The 26,425-nt window shown below is 41.9% G+C and overlaps 2 protein-coding genes and 1 long non-coding RNA gene across 3 annotated transcripts; 1 reads left to right on the top strand and 2 right to left on the bottom strand.

Moving 5' to 3' along the window:
- Nucleotides 1-201: 201 nt before the first annotated feature.
- Nucleotides 202-4,976, top strand: LOC125509400. The gene is made up of 2 exons (XR_007284079.1): nucleotides 202-540; nucleotides 4,878-4,976. It is a non-coding gene; the product is annotated as an uncharacterized LOC125509400 (long non-coding RNA).
- Nucleotides 996-9,237, bottom strand: LOC125509398 (glutamate receptor 2.7-like). Its single transcript, XM_048674364.1, has 5 exons — nucleotides 8,787-9,237; nucleotides 6,231-7,561; nucleotides 4,865-5,168; nucleotides 3,706-4,109; nucleotides 996-1,636 (listed from the first exon to the last, which is right to left on the bottom strand). The coding sequence occupies exons 1-5, from the start codon at nucleotides 9,043-9,045 to the stop codon at nucleotides 1,181-1,183; spliced, it is 2,754 nt and encodes a 917-aa protein (XP_048530321.1). The 5' UTR covers nucleotides 9,046-9,237; the 3' UTR covers nucleotides 996-1,180.
- Nucleotides 9,238-12,208: 2,971 nt separating this feature from the next.
- Nucleotides 12,209-19,447, bottom strand: LOC125509399 (glutamate receptor 2.8-like). The gene is made up of 5 exons (XM_048674365.1): nucleotides 19,183-19,447; nucleotides 16,166-17,505; nucleotides 15,480-15,786; nucleotides 14,479-14,885; nucleotides 12,209-13,304 (listed from the first exon to the last, which is right to left on the bottom strand). Exons 1-5 carry the CDS (start codon nucleotides 19,445-19,447, stop codon nucleotides 12,882-12,884), a joined length of 2,742 nt encoding a protein of 913 aa, XP_048530322.1. The 3' UTR covers nucleotides 12,209-12,881.
- Between the last annotated feature and the right edge of the window lie 6,978 nt (nucleotides 19,448-26,425).

Below are 26,425 nucleotides of genomic sequence, written 5' to 3'. Positions count from 1 at the left end.
AGTCCCACCATTTTTTGTGTGCTGGCATGTGTGCCGGCCGGCTGGCAAGTGCGCCAGCATGAACTGTGATGTTTTCTGAAGCCGACATTCTATGCCGGCACTGGCATGATGCCGACATGAGACATGGCCGCTGGCATGATCGGCCGCGGGCCTTTTTTATTTAAAAATTAAATGCGGATATGAAATGGGTCTGCGCGTTGGGCGCATTGCCGACCCAAATGCAAAACTGAGCGAGTGATGAACGGACGACCGACCCAAACGGACAAAAAAACGAACAGATACGTTGGATCGCTCATTGGAGTTGCTCTAAGGCCCGTGACCCCACATCGCGCGCGTCCGCAATTATTTTCCTGTTCGCGCGCAGCTCGGGGAGTGGCGGGCGGGTAGGTCGCCTGCGCCGCCGACATCGCAGCGACTCTCCGGCTGTGCTCTGCTCCACCACCCAACCACCCTTTCGACGTACTCCAGGAGGATTCAACCGGCTGTTACCGGAGCCCGCGCCGTGCCCGTGCTGCGCCCGTGCGAGGACAACGCGACAAGGTACGAGCCTCGCTCGACGCTCAGTTCTGCAAAACCCCTCTTCTCTTTCTAATTTTGGGATATGTTTTCCGACGGATGTTCCATGATGTGTTTATTTCATGCCGCGCACATGCTACATGGTGAAAATACCAACTTTGCTCGAAACATCAGTGTTAGCTGAAATAAGCCGAAACCAGATGTCCCGATGCATGCCAGGTGTTTGTTAGAATGCCGACACTTGAAAATATGTCTGTTCTTCGTGCGAAACAATGCCCGCACCTACGACAACCCCTAAATCCCTGAACCATCCGAGTGGCCAGCAGGTGACAATCTGTATGGGACATGTGAAGTTCATGAATTCACGAGAAAAAGAATGTAACCTTGTACGTAAGAAGCAAACACTTGGCTAGATGGTTCTGTTCAACCAGGTTTGAATAGGTATGGCAGTGTGCTTAAACAAGATTCACACATGAAAATTAGTACAAACAATCATCCGACTGGGAAGAGCGTTGGCAGACTGGATGCCTAGAGTAAGTTGAGCTTTATCTATGAACTGTAAACATAATTAGCTGTTGTATGTTGAGCTACTTCAGTCCAAACTCTTACCATTTTAGAAATTCATTTAGCTGGAGGCTGCTTTATGTAATACCAGCTAGCTGAGCTAGAAACGACTTGAACTTGAAACAGGTGCCACTCTTGTGCCAAAACTTCTTCTAAACCCCCAAGAGACAGCCGAAGCATTGCGCCTGTGGCCACTTGGTTGTAGACCTATGTTTTGCATCTCTTCTCCAGCTTCATTACCTCTTTCATTTCCTTCTGCCTGATCTCCCTTTTGGTCAGGTTGCGTCTCAGTTGTTGAGTTTTTCTTTTCATAAAAGTAAATCGCCACGGCTATCAGAAGAGAAGAAGTCGAGATGGCTCCACTAAGTATGAAAAGTCCTGTAAAACCATCAGGTGTGAGTTTTTCTGGATCAGGTGCACGTCCCGCATTGTTGCAGTTGTTTTGATATCCGATTCCGATCCATTTCTTCTCAATTTGATTAATAGTGTCTCCTCCTATTACGCTGAGGATTGCCTTTGAGATGTCCCCAACTAGAGGAGATCCTTTTGGAAATGCCTGTTAAAGAAATTGAGAGTTCTGTTAGCTTATATCATAGCTCTAGCACACTTCGTATTCTGCTATGGTGATGCCTAACGCAAGATGAAATTGAACCCATGTGGTAGGAAAGAAGTCCAGTTTGTCATGAGCGTAAGTGTTATAGAAACTAATTCTGGTGCACATACATGAACTTATGTGGCAGCGCATATTGCTTGGTAAGAGCTAAGAAATTTAAATTCTTCTTAATATATATGAACATATGTGGCAGCACATATTGACTTGGGAAGAAGTAAGAAACTACTTAGAAATGAACATGCATAATAGATTATATATTTGTGTGGTAAACAAAGAGGATGTTTTCACTTGTATGGGTGAGTTGTACACGATTTCGAACTGAGTACTTGTGTATCTTAAAGCGAGTTAGTGTTTGTATATTTCATTTTTTATGCACAAAGTGCATCCAGAATTATCTAGTACCCATAGAAGCACATATTGTTTTCCCATTAACAAGTGGTGATACCATCCACTTACTTAGGGAATAGCAGTATAGCACCTGTGATGGCATAAATCATTATCAAATTTCAATGATAAAATCAATCATTGTCAATTCATACAGTGGTCTTTTAGGGTATGCCACTATATAGAATGTAATCCATTATTTGCCACTATATAGAATGTAATTCATAGAGTGCTCTTTCTGTTTGTGCTTAGAGGTCGATTACTTCATGATTTGCCATATTGACTTTAGCTGTTCATGTTTATTTCTCCATTGCTCTTTTTCTTGAGAACTACACGTCTTTCCACTAAGAGATTAACAGTCAATGTGTTACTGGCTCGAGATAGCCTATGTTTCTGAACTAAATGAAAGGAAGAAAGCATGACCTGAAGAAAATGAATTGAGCTGCTAAAATGACAGACAGATTAAAATAATGATCCACAACTCAAACTACCCAACTGTCCAGCACCCAATCCATCTAGGATACTCTGATAATAAACCATTTTCTGGACTCTTCCTTGATTGTTGACACTAAGCACAAATAGAAAGTTGTGGTTAATTGGAAACCTTGTTATTCCTTTCCTTCCACACCATCCAAGCAACCAGGATGAAAAGGTACCAAAGCCCTTTCTTAAAATACTACTGAGTACTGTGCACATGCGCCCTGGAAGTGATCCACCAATCGCCATACTTTAACTCTCCTTATGAAATGCAAAAAAGGGGTTTCACATTCTCAAGGAATCTGGTGGTTCTCACTGGCTACAAGGACAAGGCCAAAACTGGTTATGGTGGTTGGCACTGTCTTTCTGGTTGAGATGCGGGGGTAGATGATGCCCAGGTGTGCCCATCACGTGCTATCACTCATCCTGTCTTTCTCCTAATGGATCTGAGTATAAGGCAAAGCACTGGACCAGTCCTGGCAATTAGTGATGCATGAAGGCGTTGGTGGTGAACAAAACTAGGCGGAGACCTATTTGGAGTTGAATCCATGCTTTTTGATGTGTTTATAACTTTATATTCTTGGTTGGCTATGGTGAAGTAGATCCTGACCATAATGGTACAAAGTTTTATCAAGTTGCAAATAATGGATTTCATCTTGCATAGTAGTAAATCCTATATGCCTGCTCTATGAGCTGGAATGATGAATTTTTTTTGACTTTATTTGGATAAGATTGTTTGTATATGTAAGCTGAATTTTGAGCTTCCTTGTGGGTGTGTTTGTTCTTAAATTCATTTTCCAACTGTCTCCCCAAATTTATCTCTTCGAAGTCTTTTTAGTTTGATTTCTGATTATATTAACTTGTAACTTGTCATCTGAGTTATGTGATTAACAGCCATTTTATTAGTGAACATCAAGTGTTCACAAATGTGCGTATGGTAATTATGTGAGCATTGGTTCAATATCATTTGCCCTCCACTCATTCACTTAGGAATTAGGTGTGCAAAGCTAGCAATGGTCCCATCTTAAATAAAACTAGCAGTGATGAGATGCGTACAGGAATGTCTATGATATATTCGTATTCAAACAAATTTAATGACTGTCAGCTTCAGAGATATATTGCAAACAGACAGATGAAAGTGTGTTACTTACATATCCAAAACCCGCTGCTTTATAAAATGGAACCATAGTGTACCCTTTGCAGTTCCTTGCAAGAAATAATCTGATGTATGGGACTTCATGAATGAACGCAGCAATTCCACCATTTTTGCTTCCCTTTGAGAGCGCACTGTAAAATCCATCATAGGTATTATAGGTCTTGATCTTCGATCCGTCGAAATTGAGTTGTTCCAATATTCTCTCGACGTAGGAACCACGAATGCATCCTACATAGTCCCCACTTTTGCGGAGCTCATGGATATCAGTTATAGTTGGATTTAGCTGTCGTATGGTAAGCATCGTTGCCAAGTTCGCGGTGTAGCTTGCTGACAATACAAGGAAGAAAAATACCCATACAATCAAAACTATCCGAGATAGTAAGCGTTCCACTCTGTCCTCTGAAATTTTTGATATGGAGTTCAATTAGTTTTTCAATTATATGAAAGGAAAATGCAGGAACCCACATAACCGCATAATGTAGATGAAAGTCATGAAACTTACTATGCAAATTTCTACATATTGTGCTTATTAAGTTTTTTCGAGTGTGGGAATTGTTTGGTAGTCTAGTTATCTTATGGCTCACAACGCGCAGAACAATGTTCAAATCCTGGACAACCATAGCTGCAAATTTTACCCCCCCCCCCCCCCCCCCCCCCAACTTGTGGATGGGAATCGAACTCGGATCATCAGCCAGAGGCAAGTTACCACACCGCCGCTAGGCTATGGTAGGTTTAATTATCAGTAATATGGTACTCCCTTTGTAAAAAAATATAAGATGTTTTAGGCCACTACTGATCTAAAACGTCCTATATTTGTTTACAGAGGGAGTACAATGTATCTACGACAGAAGCTATTGCGTTGATAAGGTAATGAAATGGCTCACAAAGTAACCTAGCCACTTGAGCTTTGTTTTGTACACCCCGGGCCTATCCAACTGCAGGAGAATCTAATTTTCTAAGCTATCTCTACACATTCGCGTTCTTGCATCGTTCAGGCAACTAGAAGCATGTCTATTCACTACAACTTTGTAGCTTTGTTTGTTGCACCAACATTAAAACACTGCTTCTTCATGCAACTTGATACTTCATGTAAGATGATATGCAAAAGTTCATTTTCTTTCAAGGAATGGAAGTATTTTGATAAATATACTCACTGTCTCCAAACAGGGAAAAGAAGGTCATAATCCCGAGCTTTCTGGGAACTTCGCCTGGGATATTTGTGTTGTTTCCAAGAAACTCCAATAGCCAGAGAACAACCCATGTGTAGAAAAATAATATGATACTTCTGAGCCACAGGTCACGTGATAATGGCTCAACGAAAATCCATGTGTTGTTAGTTCTGCTGCTCTTGGCTGGAACAACCATTGCCACTCCTGATTCTGTGTACGGTAGAGTGAAGTCGACGTAAGACATTCTGTTCTCTGAGATTGTTATGTCTCCAATTGCTATATCGTATTTCTGCAAGTGCATCAAACAGAGTTACTTTACTGACCAGCAAAATGATGATGCTTAATCTTTGTTATGAAAGCTGTAACTATGCCATGAGGATATGAATAGGTTAACTGAGAAGAGCCTAACTATGCCATGTGTTCTTATCATGTAAAGATGACATGTATATTCCTTTGATATAGTACTTTACCTTACGAGTTGCAAGCAACAGATGGCATGTTATTACAATTTTTTACTACAATAGCATAGTACTTGCAAGAATGGTTACCAGACCAGTAGGGAAGCATGATATGGTGGTTATACACACTATACAATGGAGAAATATGGCCCCAGATAGAATTCAATTTGGGTATTTATCCTCGTCGTATCCTTTATATGGAAATCCAGGTCCAGGGGATCATTCCCTTGACTCTTACTGATGATATTTTTTTTACTCCATCAGAAAATGAACAAAAAGCTGCCAAATTGGCCTATTTCTTGCGCGTAGCTACCAATTGAAGTATTTTGAGGATTTTTTTTTAAAACTGAATTGAATGGAGAAAATAAGAACTGGAAGAAGAAAATTTTTCTCAACAGGGGGAGGAAGTCCCTTTGAAATTGGATTTGTTGCTGTAAGGGGATTTTCAAGTATTATCTAAAGGAAGGAACAAACGAGGATAAGAGAAAATTCCTTTTAATTTATTTTATCCACGTGAGATGTATTGCATACTATTCTTCCATTTTCATCCGAAAGGACTTAAAAAAAAATCTATTTCACTATCTCATTCCATCTAGTGCTTAGAAAGAACCCAATGCACTGAAATTCCTGCTCAACATCTCCTCTCAATTGCAATACATTATTTGGGTGGGTTGTGTGCTATTATTTTTTACATGGTTGCATTAAACTAAAATGTAGTATCCCTCCGATCCATATAACTTGTCGCTGCTTTAGTACAACTTTACTAAAGCAGCGACAAGTAATATGGATCGGAGGGCGTACATAAATGTGGGAGCAGTGAAATCATGGCATGCATATAATTTTACTTTTTGCAAATTTGATGCTGAAAGTTGAAGCCCTGATGCACTTACTACCTTAAGGTAAACTTGGTAAACAAAATCATCATAACCTCCAGTGCTTGTGTCATTCGTGGTGCCAAATGCTACATATTCATAAGGTAGTGCATAGGGAAGTCTTTTAACTGCCTCTTCGAATACATCAATTGAAAGGCCTTCTGCTTTAGTTGCCCCTGTGATAGGATCCTTTCCACTTGTCATAAATTGTGGGTATACACTTACGTGCACTCCCACTCGAAGCTTCTTACCATTTACAGCAGCTTCCCACCCTCTGGGTACCTCTGTTGATGTTCCTGGCCAAATCACGGGGTTTAGTTCAGGAACTAAGCCTGAATGCTCTGGCATTGATTCTCCTTGATATAGTCGCCGGGAAATACCATTTTCTGCAGTCCAAAACCCAATTTCTTTCCACCCTTTACCAACTACATTTATTATTTGAAATGTAGATGCTTGCAGCTGCCTGCCTGAAAGGTCAAAATGACCACTCAAACCTCTAAATTTGTATTGCAAGATGGTCTTTAGGAGATCCGGGCCATAAACAGATGTTCCCAGGCTTGTCATGTTTCTTGCAACTGCTGGTTTTTGAAATGATGTCTTGTTCTTAATACCAAGCTTTTCAACTGCTTGTGCTACCGCCCATATAGTATCATAGCCCCAGAGTTCAAATATGTTTAGTTTCACTGGTGGATCATTTGGGTTATCAATTTGTAATCTCCTATTCCAGCGTATGGTGAAGCTATCCAGTTCTGCTGATTTATGTGTATAAAACTTTACACCTAAAACACCATTCATTGCTTCCATGACAGAAGGGTTTGTGGAGTCTATGACATTGGTTAGTCCATCTGTCATGATCCAGACGAATCCTTTCTTCATCATACCAACCTCTTTTGCCTTTGTGAAGAGGATCGAAGCTAAATCAGGTGACATATGCACCAAGAAGACCCTTGTTTGCATTGTCATTAGCTTATAGAGTTCTTGGGTAATTTGTTCATTAGATGCCGACAGAGGGATCACACTCCGATAGGGAACACGAGCATCAATTTCTTGGAGGGCGTCGATGAGATATGGTATGACACCTCTACCATAGTCAGTTTCTTCATAAATTGGCACCACCTGCCTCCACCCGTAGGCCTTGATTAGGGAGGCAATGCTATTCACTTGTGTAGAGTCACTCAATGTTGCACGAATAAAATATGGAAGACTGCCAGAGTAAAGAGATGGGCTTGTTGCTGTGAAGGAGATGATAGGGACCTGACTTTTATTCCCCAGATCCGATACAAATGCTGCTTGTGAAGATGTTTGAGGGCCTATGACAGCTTGGACATTGTAATTCTCTAGCAGGTCGAGAGCTGTAAAGGTTCATAATCAAATTTTAGGTGAATGCAAATATGTGCTGCCAGAAGCTTCATAAATTCAGAACCGAAGAGTAAAAAAATGACATAGTATTTACAAAATATATATGTTGGTTCAGAGCACTCTGTAGCTATGCTTTTGTTGTCCTAGTTAACTTAAACTTGTGGAAAACAGGATTGAAAATTATTACAGATTTGCAGATGAAGCTACAAATTTGAACCCACAATATTTGGATGAATGTAACTAAACTTGTTGTCAGTATAAAATATAATTACAGTTCAGTCTGTTTACTTGACTTGCTTGTTTTGAAATATGACATTTATAACCTGTATTACTAGTTACGCTGATAAAGTTAAGGTTTCTCAGACCAACAAACCCATCAAGGGAAAGCTAAGGTAAACATAATCGGGTTATTAAATATGTATGCACTAACTTTTCTGAGAGTAAAACTCATATAATATTTCCTTGCAAAGAAGTGTGAATATTTGTTGGCAATAGTAATAGTTTAGTAACCAAACATTGTCCTTTTGATGTTTCTGAACTTTAGCAGGAGATATATGCTCAAAGTACTTCGTTTAACAGGAATGTAATAAACTAGCCTTGTTGCTGTTTATTTATTTGATTTACAACTGTTCTTCCCATGGGCATTTGTTAGCTGGATGTCTATTGTTAAACAGATGAAGTATTATGGAGCACATGGAAAGTAAAGATATAGCCAAAAAAACACTCGTTCCTAAGTAAAAACCATTAAATCCTTTTGATAAATGTTACTATCAAACGCTTCCAACTTTGTCCATTAGTAGTGGCACATTGGTAAATAACCATGTTGATTTCCATCAAAACTGTGTTCATAATATTGCAGTTCTGTAGCTTGTACTAAGTTGAATGATGAAAGTCAGTTATATTCCTTTGCTCGCTGTGTTCAGAGTTCTTGCCCTTTCCACCAGCCTGATGTATGGCCTGGGGTGGAATTTAAACTTTTCTGGCTCAGCTACTTTGGTTTAGCCGAGCGCTGTGAACAGTAATCTGTGTTTTGCTTACCTCGTTTAATTAGGTGGGGTGGGGGCTTTCGATAAAAAAGACAGTTATGTAAGTTGTTTTTTTATGACAGCGTAAAAAGTTGTACTTCAAAGACAATAAGAAGTTGAGAAAGCATATTGTAAGCAACATAGGGAGTGGGAAAGAGTTTTTCCTTTTCATGATAGGCTGCAGAACTTTTACCTGCTGATGCAGCTTCTACGCTGTTACTTTTCGAGCCCCTGATGTGGAGAACTACCTTTGGGCTGTAGTTTCTGTGGACTGTATAGAAATCTTCCAGAGCCATCAAAATGCTGGTCCGCGCCATCTTGCCCCCCAATGATTCCAAGTCGAGGATCACTCCAACGGGGAACTCATCTGTTCCACTCGTGGTAGCATTTTGAGCTACGCCAGAATGGATGATGAGTAACAGGAAGAGGGTGATTTGAGATGCTCTCTCCATTGACAGTGCTGCAAGGTTTGTGGAGTATTCGGTGCCCAGAATCTAAGGCCACCTTGGCTTTTATAGAGTTGGTTTCTTCAAGCTAAAAGCTTAGCATGACGGCGTAGGTGACTACTCTTCAATGCCTTGAGCCATGCATATTTTATTGCAGAAAGAATGTTACTAATTTCTACCTCATTTCAGTTGTAGTTTCCGAAGGTCAAATGACGTAGCACGGCCGACCAAGCAATTTAAATACAAATACGTAGTTTAGGACATGCTGCAATGATAGAGTTCTATAATAGTGGAGTACTCCTCCTCTGCATGTTACCCAGGTACTTAAATACTAACTGACCAGTAGCTCCTTCCATTCAATCTTGCAATATATCACTTGAAAGTGACAGGAGCTGTTATCTAATTGTTTTCAAACGTTTGCTCTGTTTCCTGAAGCAACTGAATTCTGTTGACACGATTTTTGCTGTTTATATAAATTCCAATTGCCCCCTTTTAATATGTATGTCAAAACCAGATGAATGTGACAATCATATTTCTCTACGTCAGAATGCGCGTGTTGACATTTGAGAAAGGGGAATTTGTGGAATTATCTTGACTGCTTACTTGTAGGAGAAAATGGATTGCCGGGGTAGTCTTGTTGTGCAAAGAGTATCTACGTTAATTACCAAAACCCATATGGTGGTTCATGAAAAAAAACTGTATGGTGTGTTTTGTGATGAACATACGCATCCTCTCTCAAATTTATTTTGCGAAATTTCTGTCGGATGAACTTCAGCTTGTTGTTAACATTGCTGGGTTGCTGGTCTTTTCAGTTTACTCTAATTTAGCACGGCTGTTGAGTGGAAACCTATAATTTTCTAAACCAATGATAACAAAGTCAGACACGAACTTGCAAAGGGTGTGTGTATCAGTTTGAGCTGTCTGATCTCCATAATACAGTAACATTTTAGATGTCAAGGAGGTGTGTATCAGTTTGAGTGCACTACATAATGACAATCATATTAGCGTATTATAAGTGATACCAACAGAGAATTGTCTCTCTTTTTCTTTTTCTTTTTTTGTGATCAGAGAAGTTATCTGTTAATGAAAATATTGGTGGACCATCTGCCACTGGCAAAGTTGAGTCACCTTTCGTAGAAGAAGGTGTAGAAGTATGACTATTTGTGGCGTAGAAGAAGAGATACCCCTGTATTTTTGAAGTGATGGCTGTGCAAATTCAAGGAAATTCCCTAACCCAAGAGGACTGAGCTGGACAGATTCCTCAATTAACCAATGGGATCGCAAGGAACAAGTCAAGGAACTCGTATTTGGCAGTGACAGAGGCTCCTGTTCTTCTATGGAGTACTATAATAAAGTTTTGTGCGTAGTTATATGTTGTTGTTTTTTTGAATAAAAAGGGGAGCCGCCCGGTAAGGACATGCACCTCTCTACCCCTCGTACTAACAATTCAGCAAAATGCACACATACAAAGAAAATAGGTGATGTCAGCACAAGGTATATCTATTTTGACATTTCAAAAACACATTACTTTCAAACCAATTGACCAAATCAATATCTGCTTTCACTTTGCGTTCATAATTACAAGATCTTCGAAATTAGATCCCACATGAACATGTTTCGATAAATATTTTTGAAAAGCAACTTTCTCCTGAAAAAGCAAAACAAATTTATGAACTTGCTTTTCTAGCACATGTCTATTACAAGTTGGTATTTGTTTTGAGTCTATTACAAGTTGGTATTTGTTTTGAGTAAAAGTAAAACTAGATCCCAAGAAGACTGAGCAGGACAGATTCCTCAATTAGTTAACCGTGGGATCATGAGGAAGAAGTCAAGGAACTCATTTGGCACTGCCAGATGCTCCTCCTACTCTGCTACTATGATTCTATAGTTGTGTGTGTAGTATGTGTATGTCTTTTGTTTGTAAAACTATGCACCATTCTAGGCGCTTGTGTAAATGTAGCTAGTCGATTCCTCTCAAAAACAAAAAGCAATAATTTAGTCAATGGTGATGCAGACGATTCTGTTGTAAATCCATGTCAATTTTTATTCTATAAATAACCTCCTACTTTGGCCCAAGAAGCATTTCATGTTGTAATGTCAAGTTAATGTGCCTCTGTTTTGTGGTCGCAAGTAGCTGAATGATTATGCCGGACGTTTGAGAACCACGAAATGATTTTTATAGAAATTTGGAATCTTCAGGATTTTTTTTCTTACGGTGGTTGTTTGGTTTGTAGGATTGAATACTAAATGTTTTTTTCTAAGGATTCTTTTGTACTATATTTCATAGGAATTTCAGCCTTCGCTTAAACCCTTAGAAAGATTTTTTTAATGCAATCAAACAAAAGAAAATCGTGTAGGAACATGATTAAAAAAGGCATTGATATCACAATCCTTTTGTTTTCCCAATTTCTATGTGCCCTCGGATGCCTATAGCGTTGGCAGCTCGTTTCGTGAATAATGAAAGGCTCAGTCAGATGTATGAATTATGATAGAAAGTGTTTTCCTACAGTAATGGAAACACGAATGTGTCTTGTGTGTAACCGCCTCTGTGAGTAAAATGGATTTTCGGTGGTCGGCAGCAGTGGAGCATGATATTTTAAAGCCCCTAAAACAAGTGCTTAAATAATTTGAAAAAAATGAATTCCTTTATATGAATACGCATGCATGTGGTCCAAGTACCTGTTAAATTTCGTTTGAAAATACGTTATATTGTACGCTGCACAAAAAGACAAAATTTCGACTCAAAATCGAAAAAAAAGCTGGCCCTAAATTTGCATGTATTTTGTCTTTTTTTAATCTCTCACATGCAAGCACGTACATTGGTGAAATTTTGGCCCATTATACTGCACTGCTTACGTGCATGTACACAAAATTTTAGAACTTCAAAATAACGGGAGTGCCCGTGCTCAGATGTCAACTTTCGCTCTGTGAGCAAAATTTATGCAGCTTAACGTTGAGCAGCTATGCTGACGAACCAGGCCCACATGTCAGACACCCTGCTCCTTCCCTATCTTCGAGTCCCGCGGCCGCCCGTCGCCGTCCTCCGCCTGCCACCGCAACGGCTCCTCCGCATGCCGGGGCTCGCCCACCCGCCGTCGCGACGGTTGGAGGAGCCCATCGCCCCATCCGGCGCCCGGCGGCCCTGCCGGCAACCAGCAAGGTACGTCGAGATTCGATCAGTTCTGCCGAGTGCAAACTTCCCAAATGAAGTCTTGCTTCCCGTCCCTCCTTAAGATCGAAATTCGATTCCTTAATGGAGTATATGCGTTCGCGAATGTGCTACCGGAATTTTGCAGACACTAGTTTGATGTACGTTGGAATTTATGGGGACAGACGGATACTGCAGCCAAGGTGTTCGTTAGAATGCCCGCCTCGTATTTTCCATCTCGCGAAAAGAAGCGATGATTATTGGATGGTCCACGTCCACCTCCTTTCCGTGTGAAAACTTGAATGTATAAAGTATTTACAGAAATAGTCCCCTCTACAAGGAGTGTATAGCCTTGATTTTTCCTGGAAAACTACAGTACTATATGATAGACCGAGACAGGTGATGCCCGGAAGGGTGAAGCATAAGACAGACTGAAACTTTACTTGATTTTGCATCCATAGGAAGCTCCACACACCCAAAGTTCAGCCAGGCTTTCCCCGCGGTTAGTTGTGGATCTTTGAGATTGGAAGGTGATCTTTGCTCAGCTTGGAACTAGCTTGATCCACTTAATGACATTCTACTTTTATCTCCCCTGTGAATGGTTTGTGGACCAATATGAGTCAGTGACGTTGCCTTGTTATTATGTGTGAATCCACAGCTTATATTGTTGTTCTTACTGTCTGGTGGTAGCTGGTCACTCTGTGTTCGAACTGAGTTGCACAGTCAATGTTGTCTGCTTCTCTATATCACTGCAGTTTCCGTGTTCATTGCTGTTTTGATCTCCTTGTTCTTCCTGTGAATCTCCATTTTCTCCTTGTTGCCCGTGTACACATTCATTTTGATCGTCTTCTTTGCTCCATGCATTTTGTTGATATTTTTTGTAGAGGTTCATCAGCATGGCTACAGCAAGGGAACAGGTTGTCACAATCCCAGTTAGGAGGAATAACCCCCCAAAACTTTCAAAAGTGATTGCGCCTGAACCATCAATTTTATCCTCATGTTGATGGCTGTTTTGATATATCCATTTCTTTTCAATTTCATTGATACTATCTTCTCCTGTTATGTTGAGTATTGCCCTTGACATTTCAGCTCTTAGTGGTGATTGCTTGGGAAGCGCCTGATTACCAAAGAGATCATTATTATAAGCTTGCACAAGCTAACATACAGAGAATTCTATTCATCATAATATCTGACTATAAAAGCCTGAAAAGTAAAATTTCCATTGGGCTGAATATTCTTAGCTAACAAGATATACTGGAAGATGGTCAATGATGGTGTTGCTTAGCAGCAGTACCATACTTTCACACAATCATACTGAAAGTTGCTCAAGCAGTACAAAAATCCAGTAATCTGACCATAGGGCCTGTTTTCAGGTTTAGTTTGTGGTTGTTGTGTTGTGATGTACTCCTAGTGTCAAAAAACGTCTTATATTTTGATACGGAGAGAGTTACTTATTTTTGAAGTTGCTTTAAGAAGGAAGTTGTGAAAAGTCTATTACTCTGTTTGATAAATCAGACTAGAGTTAGATATAGTGTTATCGAATGGTTGACCTCCCACATTACATCTCATATGTTCTCGAATGCAGATTATGCAATTCGTTTTAGAAGAGATAAAAACAGACTAACTAAACGCCAAGGTTATCTAGAAGCAACCCATCCAACCGAGATTATTTATCATAAAAATGAATGGCTTAAGGGGGTGAAGTCCCTCTGTGCTTATATTTTGATACGGAGAGAGGCTCCTGGAAATGTGACCATGAAGGGTCGATCCCAGGCTGGTGGCAAGACCACCAGCACGGCTACCATCCAAGCTATTGCTTGGTCTCCAAGATTATTTATCATAATCCACTGCAGTGCCAAATGTAAATATCAGCTCATATACTTTTTTTGATAGAAAATGGATGGATCCATTTTTATGCTATATTGTTGTATATGGTAGTTAAGCTTACATTGATGATCCCCATAGGGTGCGGTCAGTGAGAGTTCATTATTGGGGACAGACAGACTAGAAAAGGGCATCGTTTTCACTTTGACATTTATCTCCACCCTTTTCAACTTTTCATCAGTCAACTGGAAGATACATTATTCATCGTATGCTATTAGATAGCCTCACTATTTCTATTTTTATTTCGTAACTTCGAATTTGTATATAGCAATCTTAGGGGTCATGGTATGTAGAATTGAAGGAGACACATGAGCATAACATTTTGCTTGACTTGTAGCAAACTTCAAGGCAGATTTTTTATTCAAGAGATTAAAACAAAGCACCCTAGTGAGTGTAGTTAAACTTACAAATGCAAAACCTGCACTCTTGTAGATAGGTCCCACCATTGTGTAACCTTTGCTGTACTTTGCAAGAAACAGTTTGATGTAGGGGATTTCATGTACAAGCGCAGCAATGCCACCATCTTTGCTTCCTTTAGAAAGAGCAGCAGCGAAATCTTCCTGTGTTTCGTAGGGCCTCATCTTTGATTTTTCAAAACCAATATCCACCAGTAGACCCTCTATATAGGAACCACGGTGGAACCCTACATATTCTCCTTTCCTCTGGAGTTCATGAACATCAGTCACTGTCGGTGAAAGCTGCTGTACAGTCAGCATTGATGCAAAGCTTGCTGTATAACTTGATGTAAGTACCAGAAAAACAAACATCCATACAAGTAGAACAATTCTGGATAGAAATCGTTCCAGCTTCTCCTCTGCAATAACGATGAAGATATTATTGAGACAGTAAACAAACTTGAAAGCTGGGATACTGCAATGCATAACATTCCAGGACTTGATTGGGATACTGCAATGCATGCCATTGCAGGACTTGCTTGAAAGCATATGCAATATCTATTTCTTGATATGATAAATGCAAGTCTCACCATCATTTTTTTTTTCAATTGACGCTATAAATTTTTTCCTTTAGTGAAGCACAATTATGAAGAACAGATGTATTGCTTTCATGTTTCTAAAGCAGATACGTACTAGCATTAGTTCATCCCCAGCTAGATTTGAACTAAAACCATAACAATAATTATGGAACGAAGGGAGTACTAATTAGACAGATCTAGGTTCTTATGCTGAGAAACATTAAGATAAGTTTAACTAAAATGGGGCCATACAGATGATTTTCTTTCCTAAAAGTTGTGGAGGTGCAGTTTAGTTAGATCACTGCAGTAATCTTTTTCGAAGGAATCTTTCGGCGCTTCTTATTTTCATGTAGTGCAACGTATACTTTGTCTATGCAACTGAAATACTTGTTCAAAATTAAGCAAAGATCTAGGAAACTGTAATGTTTACTCAACTCTCTTCAAAAATGGAGAAGAACATTGTAATCCCCACTTGTTTGAGTGAAAAGGGACCATGTACATGTTGATTGCCATTTAGATACTCCAGAAGCCAGGCAACAACTCCTGTGTAAATAAAGAATATGATGCTTCCAAACCACATTCCAGTGCTCAATGGTTTCAAGAAAATCCACATATTCTTGATCATGTTTTCCTTGACTGGAACAATCATCCCTACTCCAGATTCTGTGTACGGTACAGTGAAGTCGACATACAATGATCTATTGTACCTTACAGTAATATCTCCAACCGCTATGTCGTATTTCTGCAATGGCATGAATCAGCTTCATATATTTGAGAAATAAGAAAGTGATGATCTACTTCTAAGAATGATTAAACACTGGAAGTAAATTGTTCAATAAGAGGAAAATATTTTAGCATGCAAAATAGACTTTTGATTTGCTTTGAGAAAAACAAAATACAATGAGCCTTTCTATCTGACATCCTTCTATGTAAAATAAAATAGGAGCCTGGTTTTAATTGCAGAACAAAACACTGGATGAAATTGTGGAACATAGTTAATATCTTGTAAAATGTTTTAGCTACTAGAGTTTTCTTCTTAACAGTGGAATATATGCAGCTTCTAGTTTCTGCAATGGTAGGTTAAGAAATTGAAACCAAATCTTTCGTAATGTATTTCTTACCTGAAGATAAACTTGATAAATAAAATCGTTATAGCTTCCTGTAGTTGCTGTATCAGCTGTGTCAAATGCCAGGTACTCATAAGTAAGTGCAAAAGGTAGCCTCTTTATTGCCTCCTCAAATATGTCAACTGAAAGGCCACTCGCACTTGTTACATTTGTAACAGGATCTCTGAATGTCTTTATAAACTCTGGGCAATTGCTCGTGTGCACACCGACTCTAAGCTTCTTACCATTTATAGGAATTTCCCAGCCCCTCGGTATTTCAGTTGACTCTCCTGGCCAAATTACAGGATTTAGATCAAGCATTGAGGCTGATCCTGTTGTTTTTAAGCCATTTTGATTCAACTGCCGTGACAGTCCACTTTTGACACTCCAAAACCCGATTTCTCTCCAACCTCTCCCAACCACATTTATTATTTGGAACACAGAAACTTTAAGCTGTTTGTCTGTAAGGTCAAAGTCGCCACTTATACCTCTAAACTTATTTTGTACAATTGCTGCTAAGAGTTTTGGACCATTTGGGGAAATAACCATGGATTCCAAGCATGTGGAGTTCTTAATGGACCATGGTTGCTTATTTGGGGCACTGGATATCCCAACCTTTTCTGCTGCCTGTGCTAATGCCCATATCGTATCATAGGCCCGTAGTCCAACAATGCTTAGCTTATTGAAGGGTGATTCATCTGGGTTATCCTGTTGGTACATTCTGTTCCACCTTATGGAGAAACTATCAAGCTTTTTTGATTTGGGGACATGGTACCTTACTCCCAGTACACCATTCATCACCTCGGTCACACTTGGATTGAGTGAGTCGATGATGTTTGCTACTCCGTTTGTAGTAATCCACGCAAATCCTTTGTCCATCATCCCTGCCTCTTTGGCCTTTGTAAAAAGAAGGTAAGTCATCGTGGATGACATATGAACAACAAACACCCTTGTTTGCATTGTCATCAACTTATAGAGTTCTTGCATCATGATTTCACTTGTTGCTGATGGGGGGATAACACACTGATACGGGACATGAACATCACTCTCTTGAAGTGCACTAATGAGGTATGGTAGAATGCCTCTACCATAGTCAGTGTTTTCATATACTAGCACCACTTCTCTCCATCCATAGGCTTTTACAAGCGAGGCAATGCTATTCACCTGAGCTGAGTCATTCAATGTTGCACGTACAAAATATGGCATAGTATCTGAAGTGAGAGAGGGGCTTGTTGCTGTGAAGGATACTGTGGGGACTTGGGTTATATTTCCGATCTTGGAGATGAATACAGCTTCTGATGATTTCTGGGGACCAATGATGGCTTGCAGTTTGTAATTATCCAGTAATTCAATCGCTTTTGAAATTGCATAAGGAAATTTCAGTCAGATGATATTAGTTTAATAATGTAGAAACAACATCATAACACATAACAAAGCATATATATATATATATAATGGTGAGTTTAGGTTTTTGTGTGTTCGTGTTGCTTGTGATGTTTTCTATTTTCTTGATCATTTGACACCTGTTTGCCTAAGCCTTATACGACTCCTATAACTAAGACTGCTTTTATCCTTGATGAAATGATAACACAGACTCTGTTTACATGTTCTTTCATTTATACTCCTAATACTATCAAAGGGGGTTTGATTTGACTCATTTGGAGAATTATGTCACTATGTAGGTTATGGTTTGCAATTTACAATAAACATATGTTTTCTCGATCTGTGATTTTTATAGACTCTGCTTGGCTTACCATTAGGGTTTTCCTACTAGGGAACTGATCAAATGCTAATCTGAATATGACTCTTGTTTAAGGTGACAAATGCTTCATAACTCTAAATAATTTAAGTATGACTCTTGTTTAAGGTGTCAAATGCTAATATAAATATGTTTTTCTTGTTTAAGGTGTCAAACTATGGACTTCCGTTTTCCTCTTTTTATTTAGAAAAAAGTCCATTTTACTACCCTGAATAAAGTGGGTGGTTCACTTTACCCCCTGATCTATGTTTCGGTTCCTATACCCCCCTAAACAATCTCATACCGGACAAAAAATCAGCCTAGGTGGTTTACCCAAACCAGATGATGACGTGGACACAGTCAAAGGTGGTATTTGACCTGCCGGTGGGTCCCACTCGTCAGTTTTTTAAAAAAACAAAGAAATAGAAAAAATAAAAAAGGGGTGCCCCCCTACTGCAGTAGCAGCCAGCCACAGCGGCGGCAGCCGGTGCGCGCGGAGCAGGCAGGCGGCCGTGGCGGGCGGAGCCGGCGCGCGCCGAGCGGGGGAGGCCGAGCGCGGCCAGGCGCAGCGACGGGTTTGCGCGCACGAGGGCAGAGCGGCACGGACCGGCTTGGGCACGAACTGGGCTGCGCGCGCGAGGGCAGAGCATGCGTGGTCGGAGCCGGTGTGCGTCGAGCGGGGGAGGCTGGGCGCGGCCAGGCTCAACGATGGGTTCGCGCGCGCGAGGGTAGAGCGACGCGGATCGGCTTGGGCGCGGACAGGGCCGCGCGCGCGAGGGCAGAGCAGGGGCGGTCGGAGCCGGCGGGCGGCCGGGGACGACGGCGCGAGCAGCGCGCGAGGGCGGCTGGGGTCCACAACGCAAGCTTGGGGAGGAGGCGGGGCGGCGCAGGCGCACGGCCGGAGCGGCGACGGGGCGGACGGCGAGGCGGCGTAGCCGTGGGAAGAGGCGGGCCAGCGCGGGGTGGAGCAGGTGGCGACGCGGCTCGTCGGCGGGGTCGCGCTGGAGCCGGAACGAAGCGCGAGGGGGTGACGGGGATGCCCACGCCCGACCTGACACCGAGGTCAAAACCACCGTTGACTAGTGCCACATCAACAGCGAGTGGAGACAAACCAGCCAGGGGTGGTGTTTTGTCTGGTTTTGGTTGGTTTGGGGGGTAGAAGGAGCCAAAAAATAGATCATGGGGTAAAGTGAACCACCCACTTTATTCAGGGTAGTAAAATGGACTTTTTTCTTTTATTTAAAGTCCTTCCGTTTTCCTGAATCCTGACAACTTAACTGTGACATACACATACCTGCTGATGCAGCCTTTACATCACTGGCCATGGAATCCCTGAAATGGAGGACAAGCTTTGTGCTGTAAATCTGGTGGACCGCGTAGAAGTCTTTGACGGCCAGTGAAATGCTGGTTCGTGCTACTTTTCCCACCAGCGAGCCCAGATTGAGGATCACTCCGACATGGAACTCGTCTGCTTTGCCGGTGGTGGTGTTCTGAGCTACGCCGGGATCGACAAGGAGCAAGAGGAAGAGGAAGAGGATTGCTCGGGGAGTTCTCTCCATTCCGTGGTGCTGAGATGCACTGCATTGCACCCTCTTATGTAGGATTCCGCTTGTTGAAGACTTTTCGGCTTAATAATGGTGACAATGGTGACATGGTGTCACTGGTCAAACTGAAAGTTGCAAGGCAAATCCGCTCAGCTGTGACAGATTGGTTGTCTATTACCAGCATCTTTCGTCGTGCACTGTTTCTTTCTTGACTTTGGTGTTCATTTGCAGCTAAATTACCGGGAATGTCAACCGGAGTTGCCTCTGCATATAGTAGTTAGCTAAGAACATACTCCCTCCGTCCCAAAATAAGGTACAAAGTTGAGTCACAATTTTGGGACGGAGGGAGCAAGATTGCGTACTGCCCCTATCGGGGTCTATAAGTGGGGCATGGGTTTTTAGATTTTTAATTTGACACATATGTTTTGTTAGTCAAACTGACCTGAAAACCCATGTCCAACTTATAAACCCGGATGAAGAGTGCAGAATGAACTGATTGATGGATTATGTCCTCGATAAGGAATCTACATAAGGGTGGTGTGCCTACATATATAAATATTTGATTTGTAATTTGTCTGTTCCAATAAACGAGATTTATATTGCTTCCCTTGGGGACTTGTGCAAATTAACGTTGACCTTGAAATATTTTGAGGAGCGTTAAGATTTCCTACTTTTGAGACGCTAAAATATTTTGGCATACAAGGCAATTCCAAATATTACAAATTAACAACTGAAACTCTTCGTAACCCTAGGCATCATCCTCCTTTATAAGACGGGTCAGGTTCTTTGTAACCCTAGCCATCCTCCTTTATAAGACACTAACGACGCGTTTGGTTCCGCCTCAGGTAACGTAATGGGTTTGGGTATGGAGAAGTGCTGCTTTTGATTTTCTTTTATCGAATACTGTTCGGTTTCCTAATCACCTTCAGCTCGGCTGTTTTCGACTCTAGGAAGGCCCGTATCAGAAAACGCTGCCAGCGAATACATAGTGCGTGAACCAAATGTAATCTGTCGGTTTCGGGAAGCGTGGGTATCGGAAACCGTAGCCAAATCATCGAAACAAACGCGTCGTAAAACTCTTTGTAACCCTAGGCATCATCCTCCTTTATAAGACGGGTCAGGGCTAGCTAGAGACACCTTGCATCCAAGCTAATACTCTTGATAGAGCTTACTATTCTCCATTTTAATCCCCTCTCATAAGGCACCCTTACCATCAATCCAATCCAAGCAGGAGTAAGGTATTATCTCCATCATTAGGGTACAAATCTGGGTAAAATCTTTGTGTGCTCCCTCGTCTAATACTTCCAATCACGCACATCATCCTATGGTGACTACTACTGGTTTCATATGTCGACAGTTGGTGCGCTAGGGACTGACTGTGTGGCCCGGTAAACCAATCCAGATAGGGTCTCTAGTCCAAATTGGTGTCTTTGCTTCGGGCGAGAGGATCACCATTTGCTACTTGAGATGCGTCGCCAACTTGGCAAGGTGACTCGTCATCATTAGCGATGGAAGGTCTTGGTCGATTTCCTTGTCGAGTAGACCGAGGCCCAGCAAATCCCCAAGTGTGCCGACCTCGAGCATTGGAGGACGTACTTTGACGGCTCCATGATGCTTCTGGGCTTGGGGGCCAGCGTTGTCATGATGTCCCTGAAACGGGTAAGATGAACTATGCTGTGCTCTACATACACTTCCCAACCTCCAACAATGCAGTCAAGTATGAAGCCCTCCTCCATGGTCTCTGCCTTGCTGTCTCCATGGGCATACGACGGCTCAGTTATCACAGTGACTCTAGCCTTATCGTGCAATAGGTCATGAAGCCCTTCGGTAGAAAGGATCCAAAGATGGTGGCCTATTGCTTCGAGGTGCGCCGACCCAAATGTCAGTTCGACGCCCTCAAGCTTCATCACATCAAGCACTATGACGGTTGACACCCACGTGAGGATGGGCGCCCTTTAGGACCAAGTCCATTGGACACCTTGCCCGAGCATCTCCATCAAAATGGAGCCGGATCAAGAACTCAAAGGCCAGGGAGCAATGATCTTGGCTGTAATCCTGGAGTGGACCAAACCAATCCTTGCTTATCTCCTAAAAAAGGATCTCCCGAAAGACAGAAACGCTGACAGGCTCCAACGCAAGGGTAGGCGTCGTCGGGTAAAGTCTGTGACCACTGTAACCGACAGGTAGAGGTGGCCGAGCATCTACACCAGGTGGAGGCAGCCGAGTGGTTGCACATCAAGCGTGCTGCGGCGGCCGGGCAGGGATGCTGCAACGCCTGGCGGGTCTTCCGCCACTGGAAGGACGATGGCTTGCGGCGGCCGGGCATGGATGCCGCAACACCTGGCGGGCCTTCTGTCACTAGAAAGACGACGACTCCGACGACAGCGACACGTATAACAGTTCGGCAATGACGTAGATGGTGACGGAGGTCCATATGGCCAAGGAGGACATGCCTGCAAGGTCCCCGTTGGGTACCCCATTTAGTTTAGGTTAGGTTAAAATTTGTTAAATTTCGTCCATTTAGTTGTAAATGTACCAAATTTAACAAATTGTGTGTGCGTTTAACATGTATTTCATCTGTGTTTGTGTACGAAACGTTTGAATTGGTCCGAATATTTGTTGTCTATGGTTGGATAGCCTCCACGCCTATAAATATCCGTAGACACGTCTGGACGTGTCCACGACATTTGGTGAGGTCCATATTGATCATCTTCGTTGGAGTAACCTTTATTCCTAGCGTCACAGGCGGCCACCCCTTCCTGAAGACCATTTAATAAATTGCCAGTATATTTCAAATCTTAATCAATGACACATTTTAATCACATTATCATTCACTAAAAGTAGCAGACAATGATAAAAAATTGCATAGGACTGAGGCAACATCTCAGCAGTTGGTAAACATATCTCCCAATCCATGTTGAAGATGCCCGGTCCAACTTGACTAGAGTTGGAGGGGACTGCTCGAAACGACGCCCAATCAACGGGATCTCATGTAAGGCGGGAATGTATCCGGTGCATCCGCACTTGTGGTGCTACCGGTGTGTATGCTATAGAATGTTTTAAAAAATCTGAAAAAAATTCCAGCACGTTAATGCAATATCAATGTATGATGTCACAAAAAATCATATCAAAATTTGAAAAAAAAATTGAGCTATAAAAATGACAAATTTGACATCAGTGTGATAATGGGTCAAATCTAAAGCCCAAGTTATGCTATGTACTATTTAGTGTTGAATTTGTCATTTTTGTTTTTCGAGTTATATTCCAAATTTTAACTTGATTTTTTATGACAAGCTACATTGATGTTGTATGACTGGGCTAATTTTTTTTCAGAATTTTTTGAACATTTTAAAAGCATAATGTGAGTTCGGTGCACCACTAGCACCACAAGCTCCGATACACCAGATATTTTTCCCATGTAAGGTAGAAGAGCTTAGCCCACGGCAAAATCAAGCCATTCGACATCAGCACAAATTGTCATTGTTCACTAAAACAACGCTCAATCAACAGAATCTCATGTAAGGCAAAAGAGTTTTGCGTGCAGTAAAACCAAGCATCCAACATTGGCACATATTGTCATTGTTTTTGTGGTGGTTTCAAGACAACTCCAACGTGGCTCATAAATTTGTCCTAATTCGAAGTGTTTAAATTTTGTAGGCGAAAGCCAAAAAATGAGACCAATTCAAAGGCTAACCCTGGTTGGCATTTTTTTTATAGGAGAAATTCCGCGAGCACCGCGCGTGCAAGCCGGAACTCGAACTCGAGTGGTCTGGAAGCAACCTTAGTCCAATGGGTCGACGTCCCGTCCTCTTTGTAAGCGAAAACCAAACTGGAGGTAGTTTGCCGGCATCCGGATGTCCACCTGGCCCAGCAAAAGCCACCGTGGACCCACACCACAGCCTCTCTCTCTCTCTCTCATCTCAGCCATGATCTCCCTCCCTCGCAAAAATTCCCAAGTCCGCCGCTATCCTCGTCTTGCCGCCGTCTCCCGCCGTCCGTCGATGCCCGCATCGCCGCCCGCACGCGGAGCTCCGCTGTACCGTCTGTCGTTGGCCACCTCGACGCGGACGGGGAGCAGCACGAAGCTTCGCTGGAGCGGCGCCCGCTCCCCACCCTCGAACTCGCGCAGCTCGAGCTTCTCGGTTGCACGGGAGGCTGGCGCCAACGAACGTGGGCCAGCCGAGTGGGAGTGAATTGCAGAAAACCACCACATTGAAGCCTAGGGTTGCAGAAAAGACTCTTCTACGTTTTTGTGCCAGAAAACACTGATTTTGGTCCTAATCATTTGCAGAAAACACCTAACCGTCTGTTCGGGTAGTTTAACCTCTATTATGACAGGTGGGCCCCGATTTTGAGGACGTGGCGTAACGCCCACGAGCTCACGCCGTCTGACAGTGCTACAGTGGCAACGGACATGCCGTCTCGGTCAAAACGGCACGGGTCCCTTATCCACTTCATTCTCCCCCTTTCACCACTCTACTCTCCTCTGTCTCTCTTTCTCCCCGTGCTCCATGGCGACGGCTAGCCCTGACAACGGCGGTGGAGTGGATGCCGCCGGCGGGGGAGTGGATGGAGGCTGCAGCGGAGGGTTGCTTCGCGGCGGCGAATCGAACGAAGTGGAGGAGGTGTGCGGCAGCTCAAACCCTAGTCGGGCCCCGAAGAGGAGAGCGTCGTCGCCGTCGCTTGAGTACCGTGCCGCCGGCGCTCTTGCCGGTGTTGTGCAAGCTACTCCGACGGGTAGCCATCAATGGGCTTCTGGATTTGGCAGCGTTGAGTAAGTTGTCCCCCTCCTTTACTGTGGATTCTAGGGTTAGGGATCAATTTCTAGGGTTAGGGTTAGGGATCAATTTCTCATAGTTCAATAGTTAGGCTTCGATTTGAATGAACTGTAGGTCATTATTGTTTGTAGTCTAACCTCTGATATTTATCCTATCTGTTAGATGAATTTGCTTCTGTGTATGAAGTTAACTGAATTTTCTCAGTGTACAAAAGGTTTTCAGTTGACTGAATATTGTTTAGTGTCAATAGTTAACTGAATTCTATCAACGTCTGAAGTTAACTGGATTAGGGTAGTGTATGAAGTTAAATGGATTTGCTTCACTGTATGAACTTAACTAAATTTTTTTAGTGTTCAAAAGATTTCAGTTAACTGAATATGTGTCAGTTTCACCTAGTAATATGTAATATTTCAGTTAACTGAATATGCACTGTATATAGTGTAGTCAGTGCATTGAAACTGTATGTGTGCTAATTATTTATTTGTGCATTGTATATACTTCAGTTTGTTATTGATTTTAATTATTAGAAATGTATGCATAGAAATTAATGTGTAGCTTCTTTGCTTTGTAGTTTGTGTGATGATGTGTGGGAAGTTAGGCTCCACTTTCATGACAGGGACAATTTGGAAAGGACCATGTGTGTTTCAGACATAACATTTCTGAATCTAATAGCACTAATGGAGACAGCAGGCTACAGAGAGGATGACTACATGTACTTTGTTAGGGATGCTGGCTTGGGAGTAGCTGGTTTGAAAGAGATCTGTGATGATGCCAAGGTTGATGAGATGCTAGACCACATTGCCAACCACTACAAGAAATATGTCAACTTATAACCTTCTGTCAGTGACCCTCGAAGAATTGGTCATAAATTTATGACCATTTTAGACCAATTGGTCAAAAGCTGTTCAGGGGGCTCCAAACCCTAAACCATTGCGACCATTTTGGTCAGAAAGGTCGTAATTTCCTTACACGAAATGGTCACAAAGCAAACAGTGCTAGCCCGCTGCCTTATTTCTAGTTGTTAATGACCAATATAGATGGTCATAGCCTTGTAGATTGTGGTGGATTGTGATGACTAGGCGCTATCTCATCAGTTTTGCCTATGTGTCATGTCCATATGGCAGTTTTTGCCCTAGGTTGTGAAGCAACATATATTTCTATCATTCCCAAAAAAATCTCATAAATTCTTTGGGGCATATCTTCATCAAATATGTAAAAAATCATTCCTTGCCTAGTTCAAAACTAATTCAACAATATTCATTTTCCTATTCTGTTCACAACAACACTTTATGAAGGAAGTGCTATTTATATATTCTTGATTGCCCTCGGAATTTTTGGGCACTCTTTCCTATCCAAATTATTACTGCATGACAAAATTCAGCTCCATTTGCCTAGCAAATCTTCCTCGGCAAATTTCCAAAGTTTTTGTCCACCTAGAAGCATTGTGAAGGAAGTACCTTTTTTATATCTCTAAATGACATGAAATTTATACAGTTCCTTCATGTGCCCAAATTATCAACCTCCTCCAAATTGCAGCTCAGTCAAATCATCTATGTGAGCCCAGGTTCAATTTATATTTTATGGCCAAATTGGCACATTGCAAAGCAAGTGTTATATAGACCCCTCCTATTACCCTCAAACTTTTCGGGCACTCTTCCATACCCAAATCATTGCCACATGATAATATTCAGCTCAATTTTCCTAGTAAATCTTTCTCGGGAAATTTCCAAAGTTTCTACCTCGAGAGAAGCTTTGTGAAGTAAGTACTAGCTAGGCTTACCCAAATGATCTGAAAATTTACCAGAGCATGACCATACCTAAGTAACTTACCTACACCAATTTTGAGCTCATTTCATTCATCCAATCTCTCTCACTAGTTTTCCCAAGTTTCTGTCCATAGAAGAGCATTGTGAAGGAAGTACTACTTTCGCATGTCGAAATGGTATCAATTTTCTAAAATGCTTTCCTATGCCCAAATAACCATCCTCCACAAAATTTCAGCTCACTCCATTCATTATTTTGAGCCCAGCTTCAACATTCATATTTTTGTCCAGCGTGGTACTTTGCAAAGCAAGTACCACCTAGGATCCTCCTTTTGAGCTAAAAATTTGTGAAGACATTCTCCTTAGTAGATAATCATCCTCAGCCAAAACTCACACCCATTGGCCATGTGCATTTCCCGTACCGCTAATCAAACACTTGGTTGCTAATTCAT

Source organism: Triticum urartu, chromosome 5, assembly GCF_003073215.2.
Source record: "Triticum urartu cultivar G1812 chromosome 5, Tu2.1, whole genome shotgun sequence".
NCBI lineage: Eukaryota > Viridiplantae > Streptophyta > Magnoliopsida > Poales > Poaceae > Triticum > Triticum urartu.
Note: the sequence above shows the minus strand (reverse complement) of the source record. Positions and strands in the feature narration are given on the sequence as shown.